Genomic DNA, 23,677 nt, shown 5'->3' with positions numbered 1-23,677 from the left:
AATTAACGGCCCGACAGATGTGGCTCGAAGCAAATAATGTAGCAAGAAAGCTGAATATAGAACAATGCCGAGCTGCCTAGGGGCAACGACTGCTTCCCCGGGATGTGGCGATGAATTCGCAAGTTACGAATCAAAGAGCAAGAGAAAAAAGATGGCGAAGTATCGAAGATATCGTCGGATGGGAAATTCGTATGATGAGATTAAAAGCTTATGATCTATCAAAAGAGATGGAGGGAAAAGGCGGAGACGAGGGCGATTCGAAACTGCGTGAATGATATACAGATCGAGAACCGGGTGAGATCGAAGTGAAGATCAAACTTGAGGCTCTTCCTATTGACAGCCGAGAAACAATGCGATTTTCAACGCACAATGACGATGACGAATAGACGAGCAAGGCTTCAGACTAGACACTCACGGGTTGAGACCAGAAAAGAGAGAGAGGACGAAGCCAGGAACCAGCAGGACGGCCGTCTCTTATAAACAGCCTCAGCTAGCGGCAAAAAGCTCGATAAAGTCACCTGCAAGGATCCAGGAACGAAGCTCCCCCAGCAAGGGCCCCCTTCGTACTCCATCTGGTGTTACATTTGCTTCGCTCGTCTCGTTTTTTGCCTTTTCACTACTTGCCGTCGGGCTGAGAAATCCGCATGCCGGATGGACGCCCCCCCTCCCAAAAGGCCATGTCTAAGACCAAATCAGAGATATCTTCTGGCCTAGGGCCTGCGGTTGCCTGGATCTGGGCGCTGGGCTCCGGCTTCTGGAGGGAGAAAGGCGGGTGGTACGGTGGGACTGGACGGGGCTGCAGCGCGTAAAGTGGCAGGCCGTCCGCTAAACAGGGATGGAGGGGGTGCGCTGAAAGGGCCGCTGTCAGTTGGTGTGGCCCCCTGTAAGCCACTGATGGAAGTTGGCTGACTTCTGATTGCGGGAGACGGTGGCGACAACTGAATGGACTACTCATAGAAAAAGAAAAGAGAGAGCTTGATTTGCTGGCGTTGCTTCCAAATCTCGGATCTTGATATCACTTTTTAGTTTCGTTTTATTTTTATTCTTCGTCATAGAGTTCAACCCAAATTGCATTGGGATTGTACAGCTTCTGAAATTGGTGCGACCGCATGTGCCAAGCAAGCACCTGCGTTCCGAAGCAGCCCAAATTCCAACGTCACAGCCAAGTTCATGAAAGCGAATCACATCTAACAAAAGGATAAGGCAAACCAGGGGCTCCTCATCCGGCATAAGAAAAAAATGAAAGTGAAACTCCCGTGTGACTCATCTATTATTTCCCAGCAAAAAGCAAAGACTAATGCGTAGCGGTAAAATTACGCATGCAAGAGGAGGGGCGTTGCGATAGAAAGAAGAAGCTTTGGGCGAGCGAGCGCAGCTCCACGCAGCGATGCTCATCCTTTCGACTGTCATTGGGCCAACCAAGATGCTGTCGCAAGACTATCAATTAGCCTAGTCGTAATTATGATACTCAGGTCCCGTCAATCAAGCCAATTCTGATGCTGGCAATTGATCTAAGCGCAGTATTCGCTCTACTTGTCGATTGTCGTACTCTTATCTGATCTCGCTATAACCTCGCTCGCTCCCTTTGCCTCACTCAATCTAGATTCATCAAAAATGCTGCGCCTTCCTGCCGGCCGTGAGCGTAGCAAGTGAATTATTACAGGCCCCAACCAAATCTAGCTAGGGGACATCCCATTCCCATCCCATCCTCACCGACCGGTCGTTTTCATCGCCCTTGTCTGTGTTGCTCGGAGCTAGCGGGCTACCATGCGAGGAGGGGCGAAGTTTTTCTGAGCTTTCCGTAGCAACAAAAGCTGCCACTTTCGAGTGTCAACTTCACAACGAGACGACATAAGGAAATGCGGAAAATTTACGATATTATGAAATCGACTATTCAAACCCCATTGATGCCACTTTCACCAGCCTCCATGGTCGCATCCGGGCGTCGCAGCTAATCTGGGCGTCGTGGAGGGGATTCGGATGAGGTGCGTCGGGGAGACGCGATGGGGCGCGAAATTTTTGGGGAAGCAACGAGGGGATCCACCTGCTGCGTCGCCAGGTTTTCGCGAAAGCACGTGAGACCGCTTGGACTGTGGGGCGGTGGGCGATGACCAACCAGAGGCGCCAGACTAAAGACGCGACAGGGAGTCCAACTGAGCCCTTCGTCTGGGAAATGTCGCTGTGCTCAGGGATGACGTGAACTCGTATCTTGGTATGGGATCTGCCTGCAGGATTAGTAACAGGCTTTTTGCGGCGTTCTGAGATTGCCGTTGGCGCTGCAGTGGCTCGATAGATGCGAGATACCATAGGCCATGCTGTCTCTCGCTTGTTTCGATGCTCACCACTGGTGCTACCAGTGTAGATCGGGAGACTTGTTACTAACCAAACCTCTACTACAGCACCCTACCAGTAATTCTGCCAACTATACATTTATACTGCTATGCCTCCTACCTGCTATATCACCCAATGCAGTATCAGATCTTTCATATGATATGGAATACGGGATATCCCGTCGTCCTACATTAATGTTCTTGCATCGTCTCTTTTGAGCTTTCCTCCTGCTCCTACACATCCGACATCCACCTATGAACCCCATACTTTGTAATGACAGAGCTTTCGTGTGTTCTTTTCTTTTTTTGCGACTAAAGCAAAAGACGGCTGCAGGTGCAGATCTCCCTGCGTCTCATTAATAATGTTGCTGCGCTTTTGACTCACTGGCCGGGGCTCCAGCGAGCCTGTGGCATTACTTTCGTCCGACAGCTTGCTCTTTTCGTCCGGCGCTTGCTCGGGGCTCTCCGTACTGGCGTCATCAGCTCTTCTCCGGCGACCAGACTGGAATCAGGCCGTTCCCCTCTATTGGCGCTAGAGAGCAAAGGGAGGGAGGGTAATTGAGCAGAAAAAGGAAACCTTGACGGGTAAACCCCGTGCCAATGCCGGCTAAGTCGCAGCATCGCCGCCCTCAATATGCTACATGCCGCTCTCAAGTCGCAGGCAAGCTTGTAATCTTGGCGGAGAAAGCAGAGGGTATATTGTAGACGCTGGTAGAAGCACGAGCTCGCTCTTTTCAGCCATCTTGCAGCTTGTACTACGCGCTGTGTCGGCGTTTGGCGGGACACTTACACAGCATGCATCTGCCAGCTCCCACCACTTACATGCGCGGACTATCTCTTGATCCGCGCTCCGGCCATCCTATTTCCTGGGTGCACGGGCCTCCCATCCCAACATCCTCCTCTGCGTACATCCGTACCCCATTCTCCCACTACCAATTTTGCCCTTGATTGCCCTCTGCTCTTAACAGCTTCTATCTCACCGCTGGCCACCAAGACAATCCAGCCTAGAGCATCGACGACCCACCGCCCTCCGGTACTCGCTTGTTTACCTTTTTTTGGGCTTGTTTGTTTTTTTGCTACATGGTCTCTGCTGGGCGGTGATATCATTTCGATACTATGAACAAGAACTGGAATGACAGGGCAGATAAAGATCTGTTCTTCACCATCTTATCCGTCAAAAACATTGGCGTGATTAGCGGAGCCGAATGGACCACCATCGGCAATTATATGCGTGGCCTCGGCTATGGCTTTACCAATGAAGGATGTCGGTAGGTACCTTTTATCATGATCTATTAGCTTGTTTATCATCCAATTCGACCTGATCTCAGCCTCGTCTATGCTCAATTGGTCACATGAGATCGCAGTCGCGTGAGCTTTGACCTGGCGAATGTCTGTCACACATACATCGCGAATGGATGCTATTCAGACCATCGTCCATCAATATTGTACCAAAGACGAACTGCTTCCATGGGTCCTTTGTACCATATTCCTTATTCTCAGCAATACCCATCCCCACTGCTTTTACACACCCTCTGAAATACCTGTCTACTTACACCAATCACTCCTGTCGCGTATATGCTCATCACCCCTTGTATCTTAGAGGCATGAATTCATCTACATATACATCTTCTATCCCTTCACTTAGACCAATTCCACGACAAACATCACCACTATCTCTCCATGACTGTTTCTTTGGTTCCACAGTGGCTAACAACATCTCCACAGACAGCACTTTCAGGGCCTCAGGAGAGCTCAAAATAAGAATGAAGCGGATGGCTCTCACTCTGATAGCGCTCGGCGCGCAGACCCAACCCTGAATCCCATAACGAGAAGACCAGGCCCTGGTCGAGGCCGCCCTCGCAAGTCACAAGCTTCAGAAGCAGCTCAGCCCGGCGCAAACGACGCTGATGGTGCTACTGATACTGAGGCTTCCCCCACGGTTGTTCCTGCTAACGTTCCCACCATCATCTCTCCTACTGCCCCTACAATGCTTCCTGGGCCTATGGTGCCTGGGACTATGGTGCCTGGGACTATGGTACCTAATCACTCTATACCCGGACAGGGACCAGAGATGGCTCCTCATGCCATGCCTATCCAGCAGAATCAACATCCGCAACTTCAGTCTCAACACCCCCATCAACACCAGTTTCAGCATCAGCAATTCCAGCAGCAATTACAACACCAGTCTCAGATTCCACCGCAGCTCAAAGAGGAGATGCTCAAAGCGGAGATGTCTGAAGGCGTCAATATCTCTGCTCAAGCTTCAAATCACCTTGATTCCAGTCATCTAGCCGAGTCCGAGGCTGACGCTGAGGCTGACTCGGCAACTTCTCAAGACCAACTTCAGCTAGATCCCGTACAGAGTGGCGATGAAGACACAGATGAACATCCTGCCAAGCGTCAGAGACTAGAACCTCACGATCTAACCCAAGATTCGGCTCTCGACGATGAGGCTGTTTTAGCTCTAGCTGCACATAACGGCACAGATGCGACAGACCCATATCCAACAGAGTAAGTCCTGCTAATATGCTGCACGTTTACTGCCATGACTGACAGAGATTATAGTTTTGGATACAGAGAAGCGTAGCATGCTCTTGAAGCTTGAATTTGAATTAGATCCTTCACATAGCGTTTCGACATATGTGGAGGGCAGCATATTTGCTGACCTTTGGCGCGTTCAAGCGAGCTTATTTTGCGTTTGTTATCTTTTGGTCCTGACTGTATCTCACTTGCTGAGATACTGCCAATAATTTGCCTTGTGTTTTGCAGCCTCTCAATGCAGAACTACAAGGCTTTCATTTTTTTTATCTTTTTTCTCTTTCGAATTGGCATATAATTTTAGCGTTTCTTGAAGACTTGAATGATCATATGATTTACGGCTATGACCTTGGGCAATGCCACAAGGGATATAGTATGGCGCAGACGGTATGATATGCTGCCGGGAGTGCAAATGGGTATATTTATTAGAGCTTGGACGACATCCAACTGGCAAGTAGATTAGGAGCTCACAAATTGGGATACTTTCATCACTTCTAAACTGTCTTCCTCGTTGTTATCCGCTCGCAGAAATCCCTTCTTTGTTTGCTTCAGTGACTGCCATACTCACACAGCACCGTTATGCCAGTCCAGTCATTTCGTCACGCTCCAGCAGCTGGCAGCTGACCGCTGGCCGAAGAGCCACTCACTTTGACCGCCCCAAGCTTTCACTTTTACTCTGCTGCTGGAGCAAAGTGATATAGTGCGCAGGGCTTAATTTCCTGGGAGTGGATTTTTCTATTTCTTTCGCAGGCACGGTCTTGCTCGTTTTACGAATCGCATCTCCATTCCATCACCCACAACTCTCCCATCACAACACTGCTCTGTCTACCAAGACATCCATCAGCTCAGAGCTTCTCAACTCAGCTATATCGCTGCTCAATACGATACTACCCACTTGGCGTAAGTTTACAGTCAAAGTAACTTTCATCCCTTCTCTCTGCACTGTTTGATGCCATCTAACCATCAGCCCCAGACTACCACCCATCCATCATGCCTCCCAAGAAAGCATCCAGCTCCGACACCCCCACCGTCAGCGGCCTCAGCGAGAACGAACTCCGCTTCATCAAAGCCGTCTTCGACAACATGACCCAAAAGCCCGACGCCGACTGGGACAAGGTCGCCGGCGACCTGGGCCTCAAGGACGCAAAATGTGCCAAGGAGCGCTTCCGCCAGATGTCTGTCCGCCACGGCTGGCGCCCCAACGCTGCGCCGGGCAGCAACAGTCCCAGCAAGGGGAAGAAGGATGTCACTGGTCCTTCTGGCGATGGCAAGGTGACCAAGAAGCCGAGAGGGAGAACCCCGAAGAAGACGGCTGTCAAGAAGGGGGAGAGTGACGATTCGGACGTGAAGAAGAGCGAGGAGGATGATGATATTAAGATGGGTATGAAGTCGGAGGATGAGGATGGTGTTCCTTTCTGAAGAAGCTTTTGAGGGCATCTTTGCTGTTGTTGCCGTGGGTATTCACTGCCATTTAAAGAGATAGTTGGGCTAAGAACATGCTGAGTACGATATTCGAGCTATCAAGGTGCTGAGTATCTATATTAAAGCTGGATCGGATAAGACACAGTCCATCGACAGATTTAGTTTCGTGGAGGTTTAATCACACAATTCACACAATCCTTATGATCCATTTACTTCCTTGATTTACTCGTATAAAGTTAAATCGCTGATAGTACCAAGTGCTGAGTTAATAAACACCAACCAGTCCCTAATCCACTACAGCACTAATCACATCGTCATCAGATGATTTAAAGTAGTATAAATGAAGACACGCTCTTCTTTTCACCAAATTTAATCTTATAATTGTCTCTTCCTACAGCAGATCGAGCCAGTACCATAGCGAGAGTAACTGCCAGTCGTCCATCCGCATATTCGACACTCTGCCACCAAGTAACTCTGCCACCAGCTGTCAAGACTGCCAGGCTGGTTGCCACGGCCACAAAACAAATCCGCCTTTGTTATTTGATCTGTCTTTGCAGCCGCCCAGAATTTCGAAGATCCAAGACGCGTCACCTCTTCAGAAAGCCGAGAAGTCGGTGTGCAGCAGACAATCTGCGTCGTATCATCATCTCTCTTCCTCTGAGCCCACGCACTTTCAATCCTCGTCTTTAGCTACGGCAATCAAATATTGCTTGGTAATTAAAATTCCAATCTTTGCCTGCTTCAATTTTTCCTCATTGTCGTATTCTTAACCCAGCCGTCTGCCTGTCCCAAGCATCCTGTGTCTGCTCGTCATCACCGGATCTCCTGAGCGAGAAGTGAAGCGGTCAACTGTCCCACAGCCACTTCACTTTCACCGCTGCACCTCTTCTCACAAATTTTTGTGCCTTGGAATATCTTGTCTTCACTTGGACAGTTGAAAGCTCCCCCTAGAACTGCCTGAGGCGTCCACTTCACTTCATCTCACCTCCGCTCCAGACTTTCTCCTTTGTCTCCTCCTTTCTGTCCCACATCTCTACAAGCTCCCGAATCATCGTCCACATATTTGCTCGTTTCAGTTCCCAAGGGATCAAATCTTGACAATCTACTCTTGTATGCCTCTGTCTCCTATCTATTTCTCGTCGTATGCCTCTGCAGATTTCTCTGTATGCCCGTGACAACATCCATTGACTATCATGCCATCTGTTCTTCACTGCCAGCCTATCCTTGACCGCCACCCGCACAATCATTTCGTCTCAAACTATTTTCAATCGTTAATACTGTTCGCAGGTTCAAACGTCACATCGAGCTTTCACCATGTCTAAGCAAGATCCAGCTGAGCAAGTCCGCTTCCTTGTGTCCTGCATTGGCCACACCACCAACGGAAGAGTAAGTTGAGAGGCGACCAGCTCTATCATACCTCTCCAACAGATTCTTCTAACAAACCTCTACAGCCTGACTTCACTCTTGTCGCCGAAGAGCTTGGAATCGTCACCAAGGCCGCCGCGTAAGTTATCCCGACCCCAACTTAGCGATGATATGTCTAACAACTCGTCTTTTCTTCTGAGCAGCCAAAAGAGATATGAGCGCATGCTCAAAGCCAATGGAGTGAACTCTTCTAAGCCAACAGCTGCCAAATCCGACGCCGGAGATGACAAGGCCCCGACTACCCCGGTCAAACGCAAGCCAGCTGGAGCTTCTGGAGGTAGCGCCAAGAAGAAGGCTAAGGCTTCGAAGAAAGAAGAGAGCGACGACGATATGAAAGACCCGAAGTTGGTCTCCAAGCCTGCCAAGGGCGTGAAGAAGGAGCCCAAGAGGGAGCCCAAGAAGGAGCCCAAGAAGGAACCGAAGGATGAATACGAGTCGCCTCTTTCTGGTAAGCTGATTTCCGTTTATTCTTCCTTTACAGCTTTATTATAAACCTGGCTAACGTTTTTAATCTAGATGCTCCCGACTCTGGCGCGGACTCTGACGCTGGCACAAGCTTCGACTCGGCTTAGATCTTTGGCTCGGCTAAGGTTTCTTGCGGCCGCGCTCTTCGGCTGTAGATCAAGCCTTGGCTCAACATTGTGATGCAATGTTTATTTACTTCTCTAGGAGTACATCGAGTAGCTCTTACGATTTGGAAACATATCTGGCCCAGTTGGAGAAACAAAGGGAGCCCAAATATCGGGAGAGGATATGACACAGGACATTGCCTGAACATTTGGTTTGAGATGAATTTACGTAGGGAAGAACCAATAAGTCACTGGAATTGAAAATATTTGACTTGAATTGTCTACAATGGATATGAATGTCGAGAGAGTGAAATCACATGTATTGTGTGAACCTAAATCTGCCGATACAAGATCAAGGAGTCTGGTTCGGTCGTCGTAGTTCTCTCGTCTGATTTGTAGATATGATAGTCCCATTTACAGTGGTATCTACAGTCAGATAGTATCACTATAATGGCTAGAACGCTGAGACCTTGTTCAATCCCATATCGCTATCCCAATCCCCTCCGTTATCTCATCAAGAGGACAAACCGTGATTCACTGTTTGCTCAGGCCGCTAGTCGGACAAACTTTGTGAAAGCGTAACAGGTGTATTCAACTCTATTGTCTTCGTACCACCTGAAATTGGTCACAGGCTACAGCTGCCGACGACTGGCCTCGGTGTACGTGTTTGTGCACCTCGAGACCAGAAAGGGGGAGAGGCCCCACAAACGAAAGGCAGCACTTGTTGAATAGAAGCAGCTGGCTATTGTCGTTAAAAGATGATATCGGCGACAATGCGATAGAAAGAATATCATCACAACAATAGACATTGTCATTGTCTATTGCTGATATCGTTGCTTTTTTGATGCTCAAAACTTCGCTTCTCTTATATCACCACTCTTCCGTCCAGATCCTCTCTACGTCATCAAGGTTTTCTATCCACCATCGGCAGCCAGCATATTTCCCACAAAGTACAAATCATCTCCGAGCTTGCTTCCTTCAAAGCCACTGCTTCTAGCCATCATGCCCCATCCTTCTACTGTGTCTGGAATAACTTCTCTTTCCAGGGAAAATATCAAGGTATAATCTCTCAACAAAGACGCTCTTTCATGCCCGGCGGCTTACATACAACAGATGAATCCTCTCTTCACAGGTCTTATTACTCCTCCCGAGTCTCCGATCCGATATGCACGAGTTTCTTCAGACGACACAACGGCTCAGTCCACTCCTGCTATGACATCAGGGGCAACTTCAGGCTTGGTTGCTGCGAATAAAGCTCCAAATGCTTTAGAGGCACTCTTTACTGCTATCAAAGACACCGAGACGGATACACTCGAACAGGATGATGTTATTCTCTCCGAGAGGGCCTCAAATTCGGGATCAACTCCAGTAACTCCGACACATGTTGACTTCAGCAATGCCAGCGAGATCATATACTCCATTATTGAACAAGCGGTGGAAGAAAAGATAAATGAAGCAGTTACTCCTCTGACAAGTCGACTGGAGAAATCTCTAGTTTCATTTCACCGTGAGAATATCGATATACGGGACCAAAATGACACATTGAGCCGCCAGCTTGATCTTCACTATCGAACGATTGAACAAAATATCGAAGAGTTCAAGACACAATCCAAGACGATGAACACCATGATCGGAGCTCAAGCCGACAACCTCGCCGCAACCATTACCATGGTCAGCCACCTCTCTCAAGTCGTCACCAATCTCCCCATGGCCCTCAACCAAGTGGTCTACACTGCAGTCCAGCAACAAGCTCAGCTAGCTATTCGTGACATCATGTATGCTCAACAGCAGGCCATGCTCTCTGTCTCTGATGTTTCTGGGACCAGACAGTCTGTCTCCAGCGATGAGAGCTTCAGTCACTGCACTCGTCATCATCGAGGCTTGGAATTCTTTTCAGTGCCATCAATGCATCATAGCAATAGCTCCTCCAACAGCACTACCTCGAGTACAAAGCGTGGCTTCAGATACAGTTTGAAGAAGCTGTTCAAGTCTACAAAGTAGACAAGATGGGCAGACTAGACTCAATTGTGGGGAGTTAGGCATGATCGAGGGATATCTGGTTACATATGGGCATCACAGGCATATTATTTTCTGGGGCATGGCGCACAGGGGTTTCTTTTGGCAGATTACATGTACTCATGTAGATTACCAGTTTTGTCTGCGACTCAATCTAGCTCAAATGCTATCTCTTCTCCTTCCACTAACATCCTCGACCAGATAAACACCAACCTCCTCGACAAGAATAAATCTTCACATTTTCAGTCCCACAATGACACCAATCTGCAGCTAACAATACAGCAGTAAAAAATTAAGTGTATTGAGGCTGTTCCATTGCCTTTTAACTGACCAATTACACTACCACTTACTGGGACAGGCTGTCACTTCCAGTTGATATCGCGCCTCGTCCGAACTGCCAGCTGCCAAACAGACACGCAATGACGCCCAGACGTAGAGCAAAAATTTTGGAAAAGACAAAAATTTGGACTTTTATTTTGGGAAGCATTTTTTCACATTTGCGTCTCTTCTTTCTACTTCTCATCCCCTGCCTCTTCTTTTCTTCTTCATCATCTTCATTTCCAGCTACGAACCTCGGCATCACCACCAATTGTAGCTACCTTTTCGCTCAAAACCACACAAACAGCAATTCATTGGAGTGTATGTAGCCAATTCTCATTCTTTTACTGCTTTTTCCCATCATGATTTGGCTGCTTTACACAGCAATTGAGCCCTCAGCAGAAGAATTTCCCTCGATTCCCCTTCTCAATTCCCTCCAATTGCCCAAATTTAGCACATCTCCAACACGAGTGACTTTGTCAATCAGCTCTAACAACTGCTCTTAGTTATAACGAGACCTCAAAGTTCTCCTAATTTCGACTTTGCACTGCAATCATGGGTACTCCGGCTAAAAAGACCCCTTCCAAGCGCACTGCTGCTCACGATCGTCGCTCGCCTTCCAAGGCATTGAAGCTCGAGCAGAATTCCAATCCTGAGAAAGTCAAGACTCCGACTTCTGCTTCGCGGGATACTACTTATTCCCACAATCTTCCGACTGATGAGCAAAAGAAAGGCAATGGACGAGTTACTGGACGCAGCCTGATTATGTGGAACCGTAAGTGAATATTCCAATCATCTTTATACCAATCTCCGTCTCCGACGCGTTCATATTCCACCTACTAACTCTTCAAAAGGTCCTCGCATGGCTGAGAAGCTCATTCTCCACCTTCATTATGAATGCGTCCGCCACAAGGTCAACATTCCGTGGGATGCCATTGCTCATCGCCTCCGTCCTGGCTCATCAGGTGCGGCAGTCTTGCAGCACGTTCATCGCCTCCGCAAGGAGCTTCTTGCTGAGGGACACATGGTTCCTCCTCCCGCTCAAAAGGCGTCTCCCCTTGCCCCCTTTGATCCCAGCATCAGGGGCTACGTTCGTGATCCCTCTGGGGATGATAAACATGCCACTCGAGCTGTGCGCTTCGATGAGAAGATGGATGATGCCAAGATCAATCTTCCTGATGCCCTTGATGCATTGGAAGAAGTTGACGAGGAAGACTCTGCTTACTTGTCGTTTTCCACTGTTGAGGACGAAAGTCAAGTCCCGATCACACCGACTCCTGTCCGATATGCGGCTCCACGTCGCCCTATGTCTGCTCCTCACTCCAGCATGAATGCTCGCAACTTCCAACTCGGAGCTAGAGAAGATGCCCAGCTGTTCAATATTGCCCCTCCCAATTTCCCGCTCAAGCGTACTGAGGTAAGTCCCATCTCCTTTAAACCCCATTTACTGATATTCAGTACTAACGAAAAGAAGGGAATGCAGCCTCAAGGTTCCAAGAATGCCTCTCCAATTGAGAAGCAGACTCAGCAAATGATGAGTGAAGGCAATATCTTCGATCCTTTTGCGGGACACTTCTCTTATCCTCCCGTTAGACCCAGTCATGGACAAGTCAGTCCTGGCGGTCAAGTGCCTCGTGAAGGCGGCCAGCAGCCCTTCCTCATGGAAAATCCTTTCTATTCCCAATACGCAGCCTACTACGGTATGAGCCAGCCAGGCTTTATGCCAATTCCTCCCCACAGTTTCACTATGCCTTCCCCTCCCGCTCCAGCTGTCCCCATGCAGTCTGGTGAGAAGCAGTCCCCTTTGAGCTCCCCAATCGCTATCAAGGAGAGAGAAGTCTCAGTCTCGCCTGCTTCTTCGCCAATTGAAAGCCAAATCCCCGAGTTTCAGCCAGAGACTTCGCGACTCATGGCAGAGGGTCCAAGGGAGCAGAAGCTTGACGAGCTTGATGTGAGTACCAGCTCTTCTTCATCTACTTCCTCTTCATCCACTTCTTCTCCCGCCCCAAAACGAGAGTTAGACTGATGATTGAAGGCTGCTTTTGCATACAATGAAGAGCTATTTGGTCACGCCGGGCTGTTTGGCTGCAACGAACTCTTGAGCAACGAGGAGCCGTTTGGCCGCGACTTGCTTCTCGAATTTCTTAACTCGAGCTAGACTATGCGCGCTACACAACGGCAGCATTTCTTCTTGGCAGCAAATGCATGAAAGCAAGCAAGATGAAGCTATCTACAGAACACCAAAAAAAAAACCATATATACTGACCAGAACTTCAACCAAAAGATTATTCGGCCGTTTTCATTCGGAGATTTCTTTGAATGTTTCTTTCCAAATGTTTACTTTTTTCCATTTTATTATGTCTTTATTTCTTTTATTTCCTCTATGTCGCACAACTGATACCCCCTCCCAAACGTCGCTTACAGGAGACAAGGGATGATAACTACGAGTAACAACTTGAGCTTTATGAGCTCCAGGAATGGTTAAATAGGACTTCGAAACAAAACAATCATATCACCAAAAAAAATTCGGAAAACAGAATACCAAAAAAAAAGACGGTATAGATGAGAGGCAGGTTTTACTAAGTACGGGATGAAATGGCAGAGTGAGAGAGAGCTGAATTGGCAGTACAACCAAGTACATTTTCTTCTGATGGTGGGGAAATACGAGCATGGCGGGGTTCAAAACAGAGCACCGAGAGCAGCTCTAAGTAGTCGCAAGTACATAGTTGCATACTGCTCTAGCTTTCCAATCACGACTTCTCTTGACATAACCCTCTGATATGACTCTCTTTACCCATATGTCAATACAACGGCAGCTTAATCATCCATTTCGGCTCAAGACCTCTGGCCCCAGAGTCCACAGATTCGGCTGGAAGAGGGTAGAACAGCTCTGGCCGCGCCGCTAAGCTGGTTTCGGCCCTGGCTCGGCTCAGGATCCATGTTTTACCGACGCTCCGTGACAATTTTTTTGGGGGCGTACAAGCTGCTCTCCAATTAACCACCGGCGGTTTCCAGATCCTCTCCTCCTCCAACCTGCTGTTCCTCTGAAGGCTGGCTCGTCTTGGTTCAGGCTTGTGATACCCCCGTTTCCTTGTTCTTTTTTTCTTTTCCCCAATTTCAGAAATCAGCAGACAAAATGCAGCGCGCATTGGCTTCTCGTGCCCGCGCCTCGGCCGTGTCCGGCGCTTATAAGTACCGATCTGGAAGCAGCCTTGGTCAGCAAGTTCGATTTGCCCACAAGGTAGGACAAGGCAATTGGGATTCGAAATGCTCTTCATGGTGCTAACGAGTGAAATAGGAGCTCAAGTTTGGTGTTGAGGCCCGCGCCTCTCTCTTGGCCGGTGCCGACACTCTCGCCAAGGCCGTCGCTACCACTCTGGGACCCAAGGGCCGAAATGTCCTGATTGAGTCCAGCTTCGGCTCTCCCAAGATCACCAAGGGTAGGAACTGAGATGAATTCTAGTGTTGACTGTTTATATATCAAAGATGTGGTTGCTGACATGCTGTTTGCTCTAGACGGTGTTACTGTCGCCAGGGCCATCGCCCTCAAGGACAAGTTTGAGAACCTCGGTGCCAAGCTGATCCAGGATGTTGCTTCCAAGACCAACGAGACTGCTGGTGACGGTACCACCAGTGCCACCGTCCTGGCTCGTGCCATCTTCTCCGAGACCGTCAAGAACGTCGCCGCCGGCTGCAACCCCATGGACCTGCGTCGAGGTATCCAGGCTGCCGTTGACTCTGTTGTCGACTTTTTGCAGAAGAACACCCGCGACATCACCACCAGCGAGGAGGTTGCCCAGGTTGCCACCATCAGTGCCAACGGCGACCACCACGTCGGCAAGCTGATTGCCAACGCCATGGAGAAGGTCGGCAAGGAGGGTGTCATTACCGTCAAAGAGGGCAAGACCCTGCAGGACGAGCTCGAGGTTACCGAGGGTATGCGATTCGACCGCGGTTACGTCTCCCCCTACTTCATCACCGATACCAAGTCCGCCAAGGTCGAGTTCGAGAACCCTCTGATCCTCCTCTCTGAGAAGAAGATCTCTGCTGTTCAGGACATCATTCCTGCCCTCGAGGCGTCTACCCAGCTCCGCCGTCCCCTGGTCATCATTGCCGAGGACATTGACGGCGAGGCCCTGGCTGTCTGCATCCTGAACAAGCTCCGTGGCCAGCTCCAGGTCGCCGCCGTCAAGGCCCCCGGCTTCGGTGACAACCGCAAGTCCATCCTCGGCGATCTTGCCATCCTGACCAACGGTACCGTCTTCAGCGACGATCTTGACATCAAGCTCGAGAAGGCCACCCCCGACATGCTGGGATCTACTGGCTCCATCACCATCACCAAGGAGGACACCATCCTCCTCAACGGTGAGGGCAGCAAGGACTCCATTGCTCAGCGATGCGAGCAGATCCGCGGCGTCATTGCCGACCCCACCACCTCTGAGTACGAGAAGGAGAAGCTCCAGGAGCGTCTGGCCAAGCTGTCTGGCGGTGTTGCCGTCATCAAGGTCGGTGGCTCTTCCGAGGTTGAGGTCGGCGAGAAGAAGGACCGATTCGTCGATGCCCTGAACGCCACTCGTGCTGCCGTTGAGGAGGGTATCCTCCCCGGTGGTGGTACTGCCCTGATCAAGGCCTCTGCCCAGGCTCTGAACGAGGTCAAGGCCGCCAACTTTGACCAGCAGCTCGGCATCACCATTGTCAAGAACGCCATCACCCGCCCTGCCCGCACCATCATTGAGAACGCCGGTCTCGAGGGCTCTGTCGTTGTTGGCAAGCTCACCGACGAGTTCGGCTCTGACTTCAACCGCGGTTTCGACAGCGCCAAGGGCGAGTACGTTGACATGATCCAGGCCGGTATCCTTGACCCTCTCAAGGTTGTCCGCACTGGTCTCATTGATGCCAGCGGCGTTGCCTCTCTGCTCGGTACCACCGAGGTCGCCATCGTCGAGGCCCCTGAGGAGCGACCTGCTGGTCCTCCTATGGGTGGCATGGGCGGCATGGGCGGAATGGGTGGCATGATGTAAGCTGCCACTAGAAGACGAAGAGAAAGAAAAAAAAGGCATAGGAAGTGTTGTATAAAAAAGTATTACATGATTGGGCATGGTTATGGTGTTATACTAGAAGGATGGTTCAAAAGGGCCTACTAACCCATCTCCCCTCTCGCTCTCTATCTTTCTCCCTATCTACCTTGTCATCTATATGTCTGCCTTCCTCTGCTCCAGAGTAAGGAGACGCGGCTGCTGCCGTTTTTGTATTGTATTGTAGCGCTTCTGGCCATGTACCACTATCACAAAAAAAGGGATAATAACGAATGAAATGTTTTTGACGATACATTGCACGTTTAGGCATCCAGGAAACCAAGCGACGGTTAAACATCCATCGATAAGTGTATAAAACGTGGCTAATTGCGACTATTCCATGGCGTATAAATGTATAGCTGCGGAACCAGGAAATCTGGTTGCCTTGAGGCAGCCATTGATAAATAGATACCTTAGTGTGGTGCCAAAGCTGGTGCCTTGTATCAACGGTGACGACGTCAAGCTACTAATAAGGCGGCTATCCTCCAGCTTCTGCCGTATAGATAGCTGCGAGTCTTGGTCAATCTCAATATAGCTTCGGCACCAACCAACAACCAGCCGCCAACAGCAACGCCGCTGTAATACGCGTCTGCAGCACACTCGCCACATTCTCCCAGCCAACCAAATACGCACCGCTTAGGCACCAGCACCAGCACCAGCACCCAGGTCCGCCGCACATCATTTCGTCCCGTGGCAATACGTAATTCCCCATATAAACTCCTCCAGTCTGCTGGGTCTCGCTCTGCCTCTCTTGCAATCTCCCTGCCGAGTCACGTGCAGCTCCTCCCTCCCGCCTTCGACGAAAGAAAAAAACACTCCCCCACTTCTGGCTTTTTGGCCCAACTGTGGACTAAAACAGAGGGAAGCTCTCTTCGTTCCCTTTATAGCACCCCGCCTCTGATTTGATTTCGCTGCCACTTGCACTCCAACCTTGCGTAAGTTCCCAGAAACCATCCCGCTGTCACACACCAATTTGGCATCATCGTTCAAGCCCCCGTTTTTCGCCTTTTTTTCCAAATCTTCTTTTCCTCGTCTTGTCCTCCTTGCTTTACTCTTCTCCTTGTGTTAGTTGAAAGCTCCCCGTCTCCCCAATTCCCTTTCAATTTGATTGTGTCATTTTTCCCGCCCCTTTTTTTACCGTCTCTTAGCTGCTCTTAGACGCTCTTTTTGGGGGGACAAGTTCTAAAGAGGCGCTCGGACGAATCTCCCGCATTAAACCCCCTCATCGCTAACAGGAGAACCTTCATCAGCTCATCACCCCTCCTTTTCTTCTCTACACCGCAGCTCAACAACCAAGTCGCAAAAATGGTAAGTCTCTTGCTGATGGCTTTGAGAAGCTTACAGCTTCTTTTAATGTTTCTGTTAAATGCTGACCGCGTTGTCTTCTTGTAGTCTCAATCAGGGTACGTTTTTCGCCCCTCTCCTTTTCGCCGTTACCTGTCCACGCCTTATCAGCTCTCCGCTTCGATTTGTCGCCCACCACGCCACGTTGTTTCAATACTTCGAACGACGGCGGACACCGTGGAGCAGTGCGGGAGCTTTGGCATTAATAGAAGATTCAAAATCACGGGGGAATGGAGAGAGAATACACAAGGAGCAACGCTCAGTAGGGATTGGTGGAGCTAACATCGTGCAGAGCCAAGGTTTCCCCCGAGGTCTCGGAGGCTTTCCAGAACCTGAAGCGCAGCAACGACAAGAACAGAGTGCTGCGATACATCATCTTCAAGCTGTCCGACGACTACTCCGAGATCCAGGTCGAGCACGCTGAAGCCGACAGCGACTGGGAGAACTTCCGTGAGAAGCTTCTCAACGCCACCTCCAAGAGCAAGACTGTTTGTCTCACCCCGAAAAATCCCCAAAAGAATTCATACGCACGCCAGAATAACAGCTAACTTGGTGCGAATGCTAGGGTGCTGTTGGAAAGGGACCCCGCTACGCTGTCTACGACTTTGGCTTCAAGTTTGACGGCCGAGACATGTACGTCAGCCCGATGTCCACCCCCACTAAATCTGCCGCGGTTATTGACAGTGCATGCAATACAGCAACAAGATCATTCTCATTGCCTGGTCTCCCGATGATGCCGGTGTCCACGTATGTTTTACCTCTTTGATTGCTCTTATTCTATTTCTGACAATGCACCTTTTCTTGCTGACACGAACAAACAGCCCAAGATGATTTACGCCGCTTCCAAGGAGGCTCTCAAGCGATCCCTCGAGGGCTTCGCCTATGAGATTCAGGCCAACGACTCTGACGACCTTGAGCACAGCTCCATCCTCAACGCCGTCCTTGCCAAGATTAACGCATAAGCGAACCAAACACGCGACAATCTTAATCCAACTGTAAAGGAGGAGAGAGGGATAGCTACGAAAGTGGAAAGTAAAAGAAGGGAGGCACCGCCGTGTACTTCGATTAGAATGGGAGTGATGCAAAGGGGGAATTGTGTTTATTCGATGGATAGGCATAGGTAATTTTTCAGATGTGCTAGCGCTACAGATGATGATTCATACCGTACTCGAGAGAAAAATCGGACTCGTCTTTTGTACAGGAGGTGTGGGAATGTGTATGCACCGGTGAAATCAGTTTTGCTGCATGAACGAAAATGGAAAAGTATGCTCTATTAAGAAAAGAAGATGCTAATAGGGAAACCAATGTTTTCTTGTTTTCATGCCCGTTGTAAATCTCAAGAACTTGATCTGCTTGTCTGCCAGCTCGATCTAAACAAGTTCGCCAGCTCCTCGCCCTTGCCCTGAGCCTTAAGCCGCTGCTGCAAGAAGCCCTTCAAATCCGCCCAGAAAGCTTCCGCCTCTAGCTCCGCCTCCACCGTCGCCTCATCCGCCTGGGCCGTCGAAACAGGCACATCCTCCGTCATCTCTACTTCAGGCGCCGGCGGAATCGCCGCCGCGCCACCAATCACCATGACGGAAAACTCAATCGTCCGATCGGCCTCGCTGGCGCGCAGCTCCTTGAGCACCTTGCTGTCGACGACGGGCCGCTTGTTGAGCAGCAGCTTCATCTTGTCGATGGGGATGCGCGTCTGCTCCTGCACGGCGGCCTTGACGTCGAGAACGGACGTGCTGAGAGGCAGGGCGGAGAGGGTGATGTCGAGGGGCGGGTTGCGCAGGGACTTGAGGGAGACGGATATGCTTGGTTCTTGGCCGGGGGCGGAGCGGGCGAAGGGTTTGGACATGGGCGTTGGCATGCGGGGGAGGATATACTGCAGATATTTCTTAGAGTTAGATCTTGTCCAAGAGAGGTTTATTGACTTGAGTGTGAGGCTTTGGACGTACGGGAGGGCGAGGAGGAAATGTCTTGGGATCCTCGATGTGATCTGGAGAGAGCTTGATGGGACGGGAGTCGAGCGACGTGAGAAACGTCTTTGCGAAAGCGACTTCAGCCATCGTGAGCGAATGATGTTGTTCTTTCTCGATTTCAAGTGTATAAATTGATTCAAAGAGGTATGCGACTTGGTTATTGCTCTTCTGCGTTGTAGACGATCGTTTTTGTCGCAAGAGGTTGAGGGGAGGGGTTTGGCGGGGTGCTCTGCTTCGCTCTGGGCGATAGAGTCTTTTATAGATTGCTCAAAGAAATGAAGACGTGTCTTTCGAATATATAAGGCGCTCGATATCAAAAAGACCTATCCGGCTGGTAGAATCTAGGGAGGCTTAATTCTCCAAATTGAAGCTCGTCGTTGGAGTCTAGGCAAGTACAAAGGTACACGGTCGATGACACTGAAGCTTGGGAGCTCAAAGAGTTGAATCACGTGGGATCGACTCAAACCCCGCCACCATCCAACACACAAACACCAGGCAAGGCAATGGCCAGCTCCCGAGACAAAGCTGCTGTTATGAGACAATTCACGTCATGTTGTTATCAAACAACTGTCACGCTCAAAAATAGGGTCATCTCTTTAAACAAGCAACAAAACATTCGCACTCTTAAAATTTACACACTAACAATTAAACCATCTCTCTCTCCAACCACCCAACCAACCAACCAACCCACTAAGTAACAGTACTGATACATAAATTCCATTCTTCATAAAACATATTAAGAAGAAAAAAAAAGAAACTATTTCATCCATATTCCCATGTCATAATCCGTCGTTTCGTCATTAAAAAAACTCTCTACCGGCGATTTTGCACGCCGTGACCGTGTTTTTTTCTCTATTCGCGATATTTTTCCCATGATAAATATTGCCCTCCAAGTCGTTAATTTCGCGCCCCAGTCCGTCGTTGAACCAAATACAGCTCCCTTCCCTCAAACGCCCTAAGATAAAAGCAAAAAAAAAAAAAAGAAGAAGAAGAAGAAACAAACAGGGCAAACAGCAAAACGATCAAACGATAAAAACACAAACAAGCAACGCTGTATCCTCTTGAACCCCTTTCCTCTCCGATACATATTCGCTGGGGATGAAATCAGTCGTATTAAATAGATGCATTGCAAAGCCACTAGATAGCAGCAGAACAAGGACAGCGACAGCAAAATAGAAGAGAAGATGAAAGATTAAAAATCATAAAACATCCACCAAAGTGACAAAGCGAGCAAGGGTTTCTTTTGAAGGGTGAGAGCATTTGCTTAGGTTAGAGCGTTTGCATAGCATCTGGTCTTACCTAGCTACGCTCGGCACCGCAAAGTCGTCAAATTGTGACACGAGTTCGCGAATAGTCCATCGCCAAGCATCTCGGTCTCGGGGGCTGTGGTTCGTCCACTTCTCACACTTCTTCCGCCACCTCTCCTCTTCTTCACGCTGCCTTCGGATGAATTCAGGGCCGACGTCAAACTCTTCGCCCACCAGCCAGTCATCCTTAATGTCACTGGCTTGACCACCCTCCTGTGCGTCAGTGACAGTCGTGTCTTCGAGATCCGGAATATCTTTGAAGACATCCTCCTCTTCTTCAAAGCCGGTGAAGTTATCCAGGCTGTCGGTAGCCTCGGATGCCGTCATGTTCTGAGGGCCGAGTTTGAGCCAGCACATGTTTTGAGGATCAAATACCATGCCACCAACCACCTGCACACCTTTAGTGCCACTGATGTTGGTGATGAGAGCCGGTCGAGATACAGAGGCTTCTTTGTCCCGAACCAGGTGTGGAGGGACGGAATTCGACGACGGTGTTGAGTTCGATCCGTCAAATGCGTTGAGAGCATTCTCGTTTCCTTCCCAGCAAAACGTCTCGGCATTATAAAACATGCCTTTGACGACTAAAAGAAGTTGAATGTCAGTCACCAGCTTTGATGTTGAGTACGATGAAAAAAAAAATACATACCTTTAGACTCCTTACCGCCGTTCAGGTTTGCGATAAGGTGTGGTTTCAGTTGCTGGGGTCGTTTCGGTCTTCTGGTTCGGTTGGCAGGCTGCGCCAAATGAGATGGCTGCTGAGTATTGCTTCTCGTCGGCGCTCGTTGGGCAGACACTGAAGCCAACGGGCCGCCGCTCGGCGTCCGATGGGCTAGAGCTGTCTCGCGAGCAATACGGCTAGCCGCAGTGTCTCGTGCAAAGCTGGGGGTATATGCGCCTCGCATCGCCGGCCCTGGTGCCGCCTTCCATGGAGAGGGCGTTTTATTTCTATCCACTTGCGCAGGAGGTTGTGATGGCGGCGGCACCTGGTATGCTCTCCGTTTGTTGGGGTTGCTGGCAGAAGGCTGTTTCAAAAACCGACTCTCCGTCTCCTTTGAAGTCGGTAGATCATCAAAGGCATCCAGTTCATGGCCATCGCCAAAGTGCCGTTTGCCCTTTGGTCTGCTTAGGCGCTCCCACGTATCGGCAGCCACTTTGTAACGGTGTGGACTAGGCGATCGCAGGCCTGGCCTTGCCAATGTTCTGGATGTAGGACGTGTTTCGATTGTGGTGTCGGAATCAAAGCGACGCAATCCTCGCACAGTTTTGGAAGCAGCGTGCTGCGACTGCAGGTGAGAAGCCCCTGCGGGAAGAAAGGGTATCGAGCTCTTCCGCTGACCAGGGCTCCCGTGGCTGATAGCCTGTTGTCGATCCTGCGGCGTCTTGGGCCGGGTCTCTGTACGTGAAGATGGTCTCTCTAGCCGTGCCGCCAAAGGTTTAGCAGCAGGAGGGTTTCGAGCTCGAACAGCCGCCAGAGACCGCTTCTGCCTGAGTAGTTGGGCATTTGTCGTAGGTGGCTCGTTTCTAACAGAAAAGGGAGGTCGGGACAATTCCGCTCTGCGAGGAGCTGGGGCAGCAGAAAAGGTAGTAGTAGTAGGCGTTGGCAGACTTGTGACCGATAGTTGATTAGAATGGCCAACACGAGATTGCGGTCGACGAACTCGATGTGTGATCGGGCCACCACTCTCTGACACAGGCTCGAGAGCCGTGGAATGGGATCTCTCGTGGTTCAGGCGTGGAATCCTCGTTTGTGGCGGCACGGGCTTGTTGCTGAATGTCAACGACACGGCCGCCTTTGGCCTAGCAGGGTTCGCCAGGCGGCTATCCTTGATCTTGATATTCCGATGCATTGTGAGTTTCCCAGAGTCAAACACATTACCGTCGCCAATGTCAAGCCCCTCCATGAAGTCTTGCTGCTCCACTTCTGGGGCAGGGAGTCTCTTCTTTGGGGGTGCTGGTGCTTCGGCAGGTGGCTCCTCCGGGATATCTTCCGGCGGTGGGTTTGTCTTGCGCAGCTGCAGTCTCTCTTGGAAATTGAGATGGCCGGGAGGTAATACAAGGCCGTCGAATGTCTCGTCTTCGCTCTCCACGGTGAACGTGCTGGAGAGACTCGGGCTCATAGCCGAGACCGACGAACTCCTAGTCGACCTCGCATCTCGTCGAGTGCCTCCATATCTAGTGCCAAGGCTGCTGCCCTCACCCCAGTCTATATCCTCTGATAGTGAAAACGGCGCCTTGGGGATGTCTCTTCTAGCAGACAGCTTCAGTTTGCCGTCAGATGGCAGCTCCAGATCTCTTTCAAAGTCATCGTCTAGTGGCTCTATTGACAGCTCAGGCGCAACGGGGGTTGGAGGCGTGACAAAGGGCATCAGCCGAGGTGGTCGGCTCTTGGCAACTTTGATTGTGTCAAGGCCATCGCCAAAGAAGTCTTCGTCTTCGTCTTCCGTGTCCCTAAACTTGTCCAGGCTGAGCGCGGCCGACAGGACGCTCGAGGTTGACATGATGGAGCTTCTTCGGCTATCTCTGGCGGATTTTGGCGCCTTCTTGGGGCTATTCTGCATCGAGCTCTGCATCGACCCTGCGCTGACCTTGCGCAGAGTCTCGGGGAAGTCGGCCTGGGTTCGAGGCTTCATTTGGAAGCTTTGGTGCCCTTCGGGCAGCTCTAGGTCGTTTTCCCAGTCTTCGTCAATAATCCGGCGGCCCTTCTTCCCACCCAGCCTCTTGATCGTGCCTCCGGTCAATGCAGACGACGGCACATTCTTGGGCAAGGGAATTCCAGCCCTCTCGGCGGCGGCTATGGCAGCCATGGTAGATCGCTCATCGTCGGCTGGGAGGTGGACGTGTTGTTCCTCCCCATGCAAAGAGTCCAGATCGGAGCGCAGCGAAATGTGGGACGAAGTGGAATCGCGTCGACGTGGTTGTGCATTGGTAGTGACAGCGGTGCTCGTAGGCCGTAGGCTCAACTCATCGCCGTCTACAATAAAATCTTCATCGTCCCAGTTCTCTACCTCAGCCTCCACTGGCTGTCTGGGCTTTAACCGCAGCGGCTCCATAATTTTGGTCAACTGTGCTGTTCTAATGCGTCTACTGCGTACTTGTGATCGTTTGGGTTGTAATCGCGCGTTGTAAACAAAGCGGCATGCAGGGCCGCTCGGGTAGCGTGGCTAAACTGATTTTCAGTCTCTCGGATAGGTTCGTCGTGGCCGGTCGCGACATCAATTGGGCGGAGGCATAACCGTTCAATAACAACAATCCATCATTTCCCAAAATTCCCAAAACCGCAGCTCGTTATGACGTGGCAGTCTGCAAACGACAGCGCGAGACCGGCTTATTCGTCCAATGCGGCCAAAAAAAAAAACAAATGATCGG

At 50.2% G+C, this 23,677-nt stretch overlaps 9 protein-coding genes across 9 annotated transcripts; 7 read left to right on the top strand and 2 right to left on the bottom strand.

Moving 5' to 3' along the window:
• Positions 1-3,446: 3,446 nt before the first annotated feature.
• On the top strand, positions 3,447-4,917 carry TGAM01_v210632 (hypothetical protein; the record flags this gene model as incomplete). Its single annotated transcript, XM_018810032.2, has 3 exons — positions 3,447-3,598; positions 4,056-4,841; positions 4,896-4,917. The coding sequence occupies 3 exons, from the start codon at positions 3,447-3,449 to the stop codon at positions 4,915-4,917; spliced, it is 960 nt and encodes a 319-aa protein (XP_018656782.2).
• Positions 4,918-5,858: 941 nt separating this feature from the next.
• On the top strand, positions 5,859-6,287 carry TGAM01_v210631 (hypothetical protein; the record flags this gene model as incomplete). Its single annotated transcript, XM_018810031.1, has 1 exon — positions 5,859-6,287. The coding sequence occupies one exon, from the start codon at positions 5,859-5,861 to the stop codon at positions 6,285-6,287; it is 429 nt and encodes a 142-aa protein (XP_018656781.1).
• A 1,317-nt stretch (positions 6,288-7,604) lies between these two features.
• Positions 7,605-8,287, top strand: TGAM01_v210630 (hypothetical protein; the record flags this gene model as incomplete). Its single annotated transcript, XM_018810030.1, has 4 exons — positions 7,605-7,676; positions 7,742-7,794; positions 7,859-8,163; positions 8,232-8,287. 4 exons carry the CDS (start codon positions 7,605-7,607, stop codon positions 8,285-8,287), a joined length of 486 nt encoding a protein of 161 aa, XP_018656780.1.
• A 999-nt stretch (positions 8,288-9,286) lies between these two features.
• Positions 9,287-10,285, top strand: TGAM01_v210629 (hypothetical protein; the record flags this gene model as incomplete). Its single annotated transcript, XM_018810029.1, has 2 exons — positions 9,287-9,343; positions 9,398-10,285. 2 exons carry the CDS (start codon positions 9,287-9,289, stop codon positions 10,283-10,285), a joined length of 945 nt encoding a protein of 314 aa, XP_018656779.1.
• An 888-nt stretch (positions 10,286-11,173) lies between these two features.
• On the top strand, positions 11,174-12,776 carry TGAM01_v210628 (hypothetical protein; the record flags this gene model as incomplete). Its single annotated transcript, XM_018810028.1, has 4 exons — positions 11,174-11,393; positions 11,473-12,035; positions 12,090-12,569; positions 12,654-12,776. 4 exons carry the CDS (start codon positions 11,174-11,176, stop codon positions 12,774-12,776), a joined length of 1,386 nt encoding a protein of 461 aa, XP_018656778.1.
• A 978-nt stretch (positions 12,777-13,754) lies between these two features.
• Positions 13,755-15,639, top strand: TGAM01_v210627 (chaperonin GroL; the record flags this gene model as incomplete). Its single annotated transcript, XM_018810027.1, has 3 exons — positions 13,755-13,859; positions 13,917-14,058; positions 14,105-15,639. The coding sequence occupies 3 exons, from the start codon at positions 13,755-13,757 to the stop codon at positions 15,637-15,639; spliced, it is 1,782 nt and encodes a 593-aa protein (XP_018656777.1).
• A 1,359-nt stretch (positions 15,640-16,998) lies between these two features.
• TGAM01_v210626 (cofilin) lies at positions 16,999-17,999 on the top strand (the record flags this gene model as incomplete). Its single annotated transcript, XM_024550838.1, has 6 exons — positions 16,999-17,001; positions 17,086-17,096; positions 17,330-17,525; positions 17,603-17,670; positions 17,736-17,784; positions 17,859-17,999. 6 exons carry the CDS (start codon positions 16,999-17,001, stop codon positions 17,997-17,999), a joined length of 468 nt encoding a protein of 155 aa, XP_024404422.1.
• A 374-nt stretch (positions 18,000-18,373) lies between these two features.
• Positions 18,374-19,091, bottom strand: TGAM01_v210625 (hypothetical protein; the record flags this gene model as incomplete). Its single annotated transcript, XM_018810025.1, has 2 exons — positions 18,374-18,907; positions 18,981-19,091. 2 exons carry the CDS (start codon positions 19,089-19,091, stop codon positions 18,374-18,376), a joined length of 645 nt encoding a protein of 214 aa, XP_018656775.1.
• Positions 19,092-20,299: 1,208 nt separating this feature from the next.
• Positions 20,300-23,361, bottom strand: TGAM01_v210624 (hypothetical protein; the record flags this gene model as incomplete). Its single annotated transcript, XM_018810024.1, has 2 exons — positions 20,300-20,892; positions 20,958-23,361. 2 exons carry the CDS (start codon positions 23,359-23,361, stop codon positions 20,300-20,302), a joined length of 2,997 nt encoding a protein of 998 aa, XP_018656774.1.
• Between the last annotated feature and the right edge of the window lie 316 nt (positions 23,362-23,677).

The sequence above is a fragment of the Trichoderma gamsii genome, assembly GCF_001481775.2.
Source record: "Trichoderma gamsii strain T6085 chromosome Unknown Scaffold_67.2, whole genome shotgun sequence".
In the NCBI taxonomy this organism is placed as follows: Eukaryota; Fungi; Ascomycota; class Sordariomycetes; order Hypocreales; family Hypocreaceae; genus Trichoderma; species Trichoderma gamsii.
The sequence above is the reverse complement of the archived record's forward strand: the minus strand, read 5'-3'. Positions and strand labels throughout refer to the sequence as shown.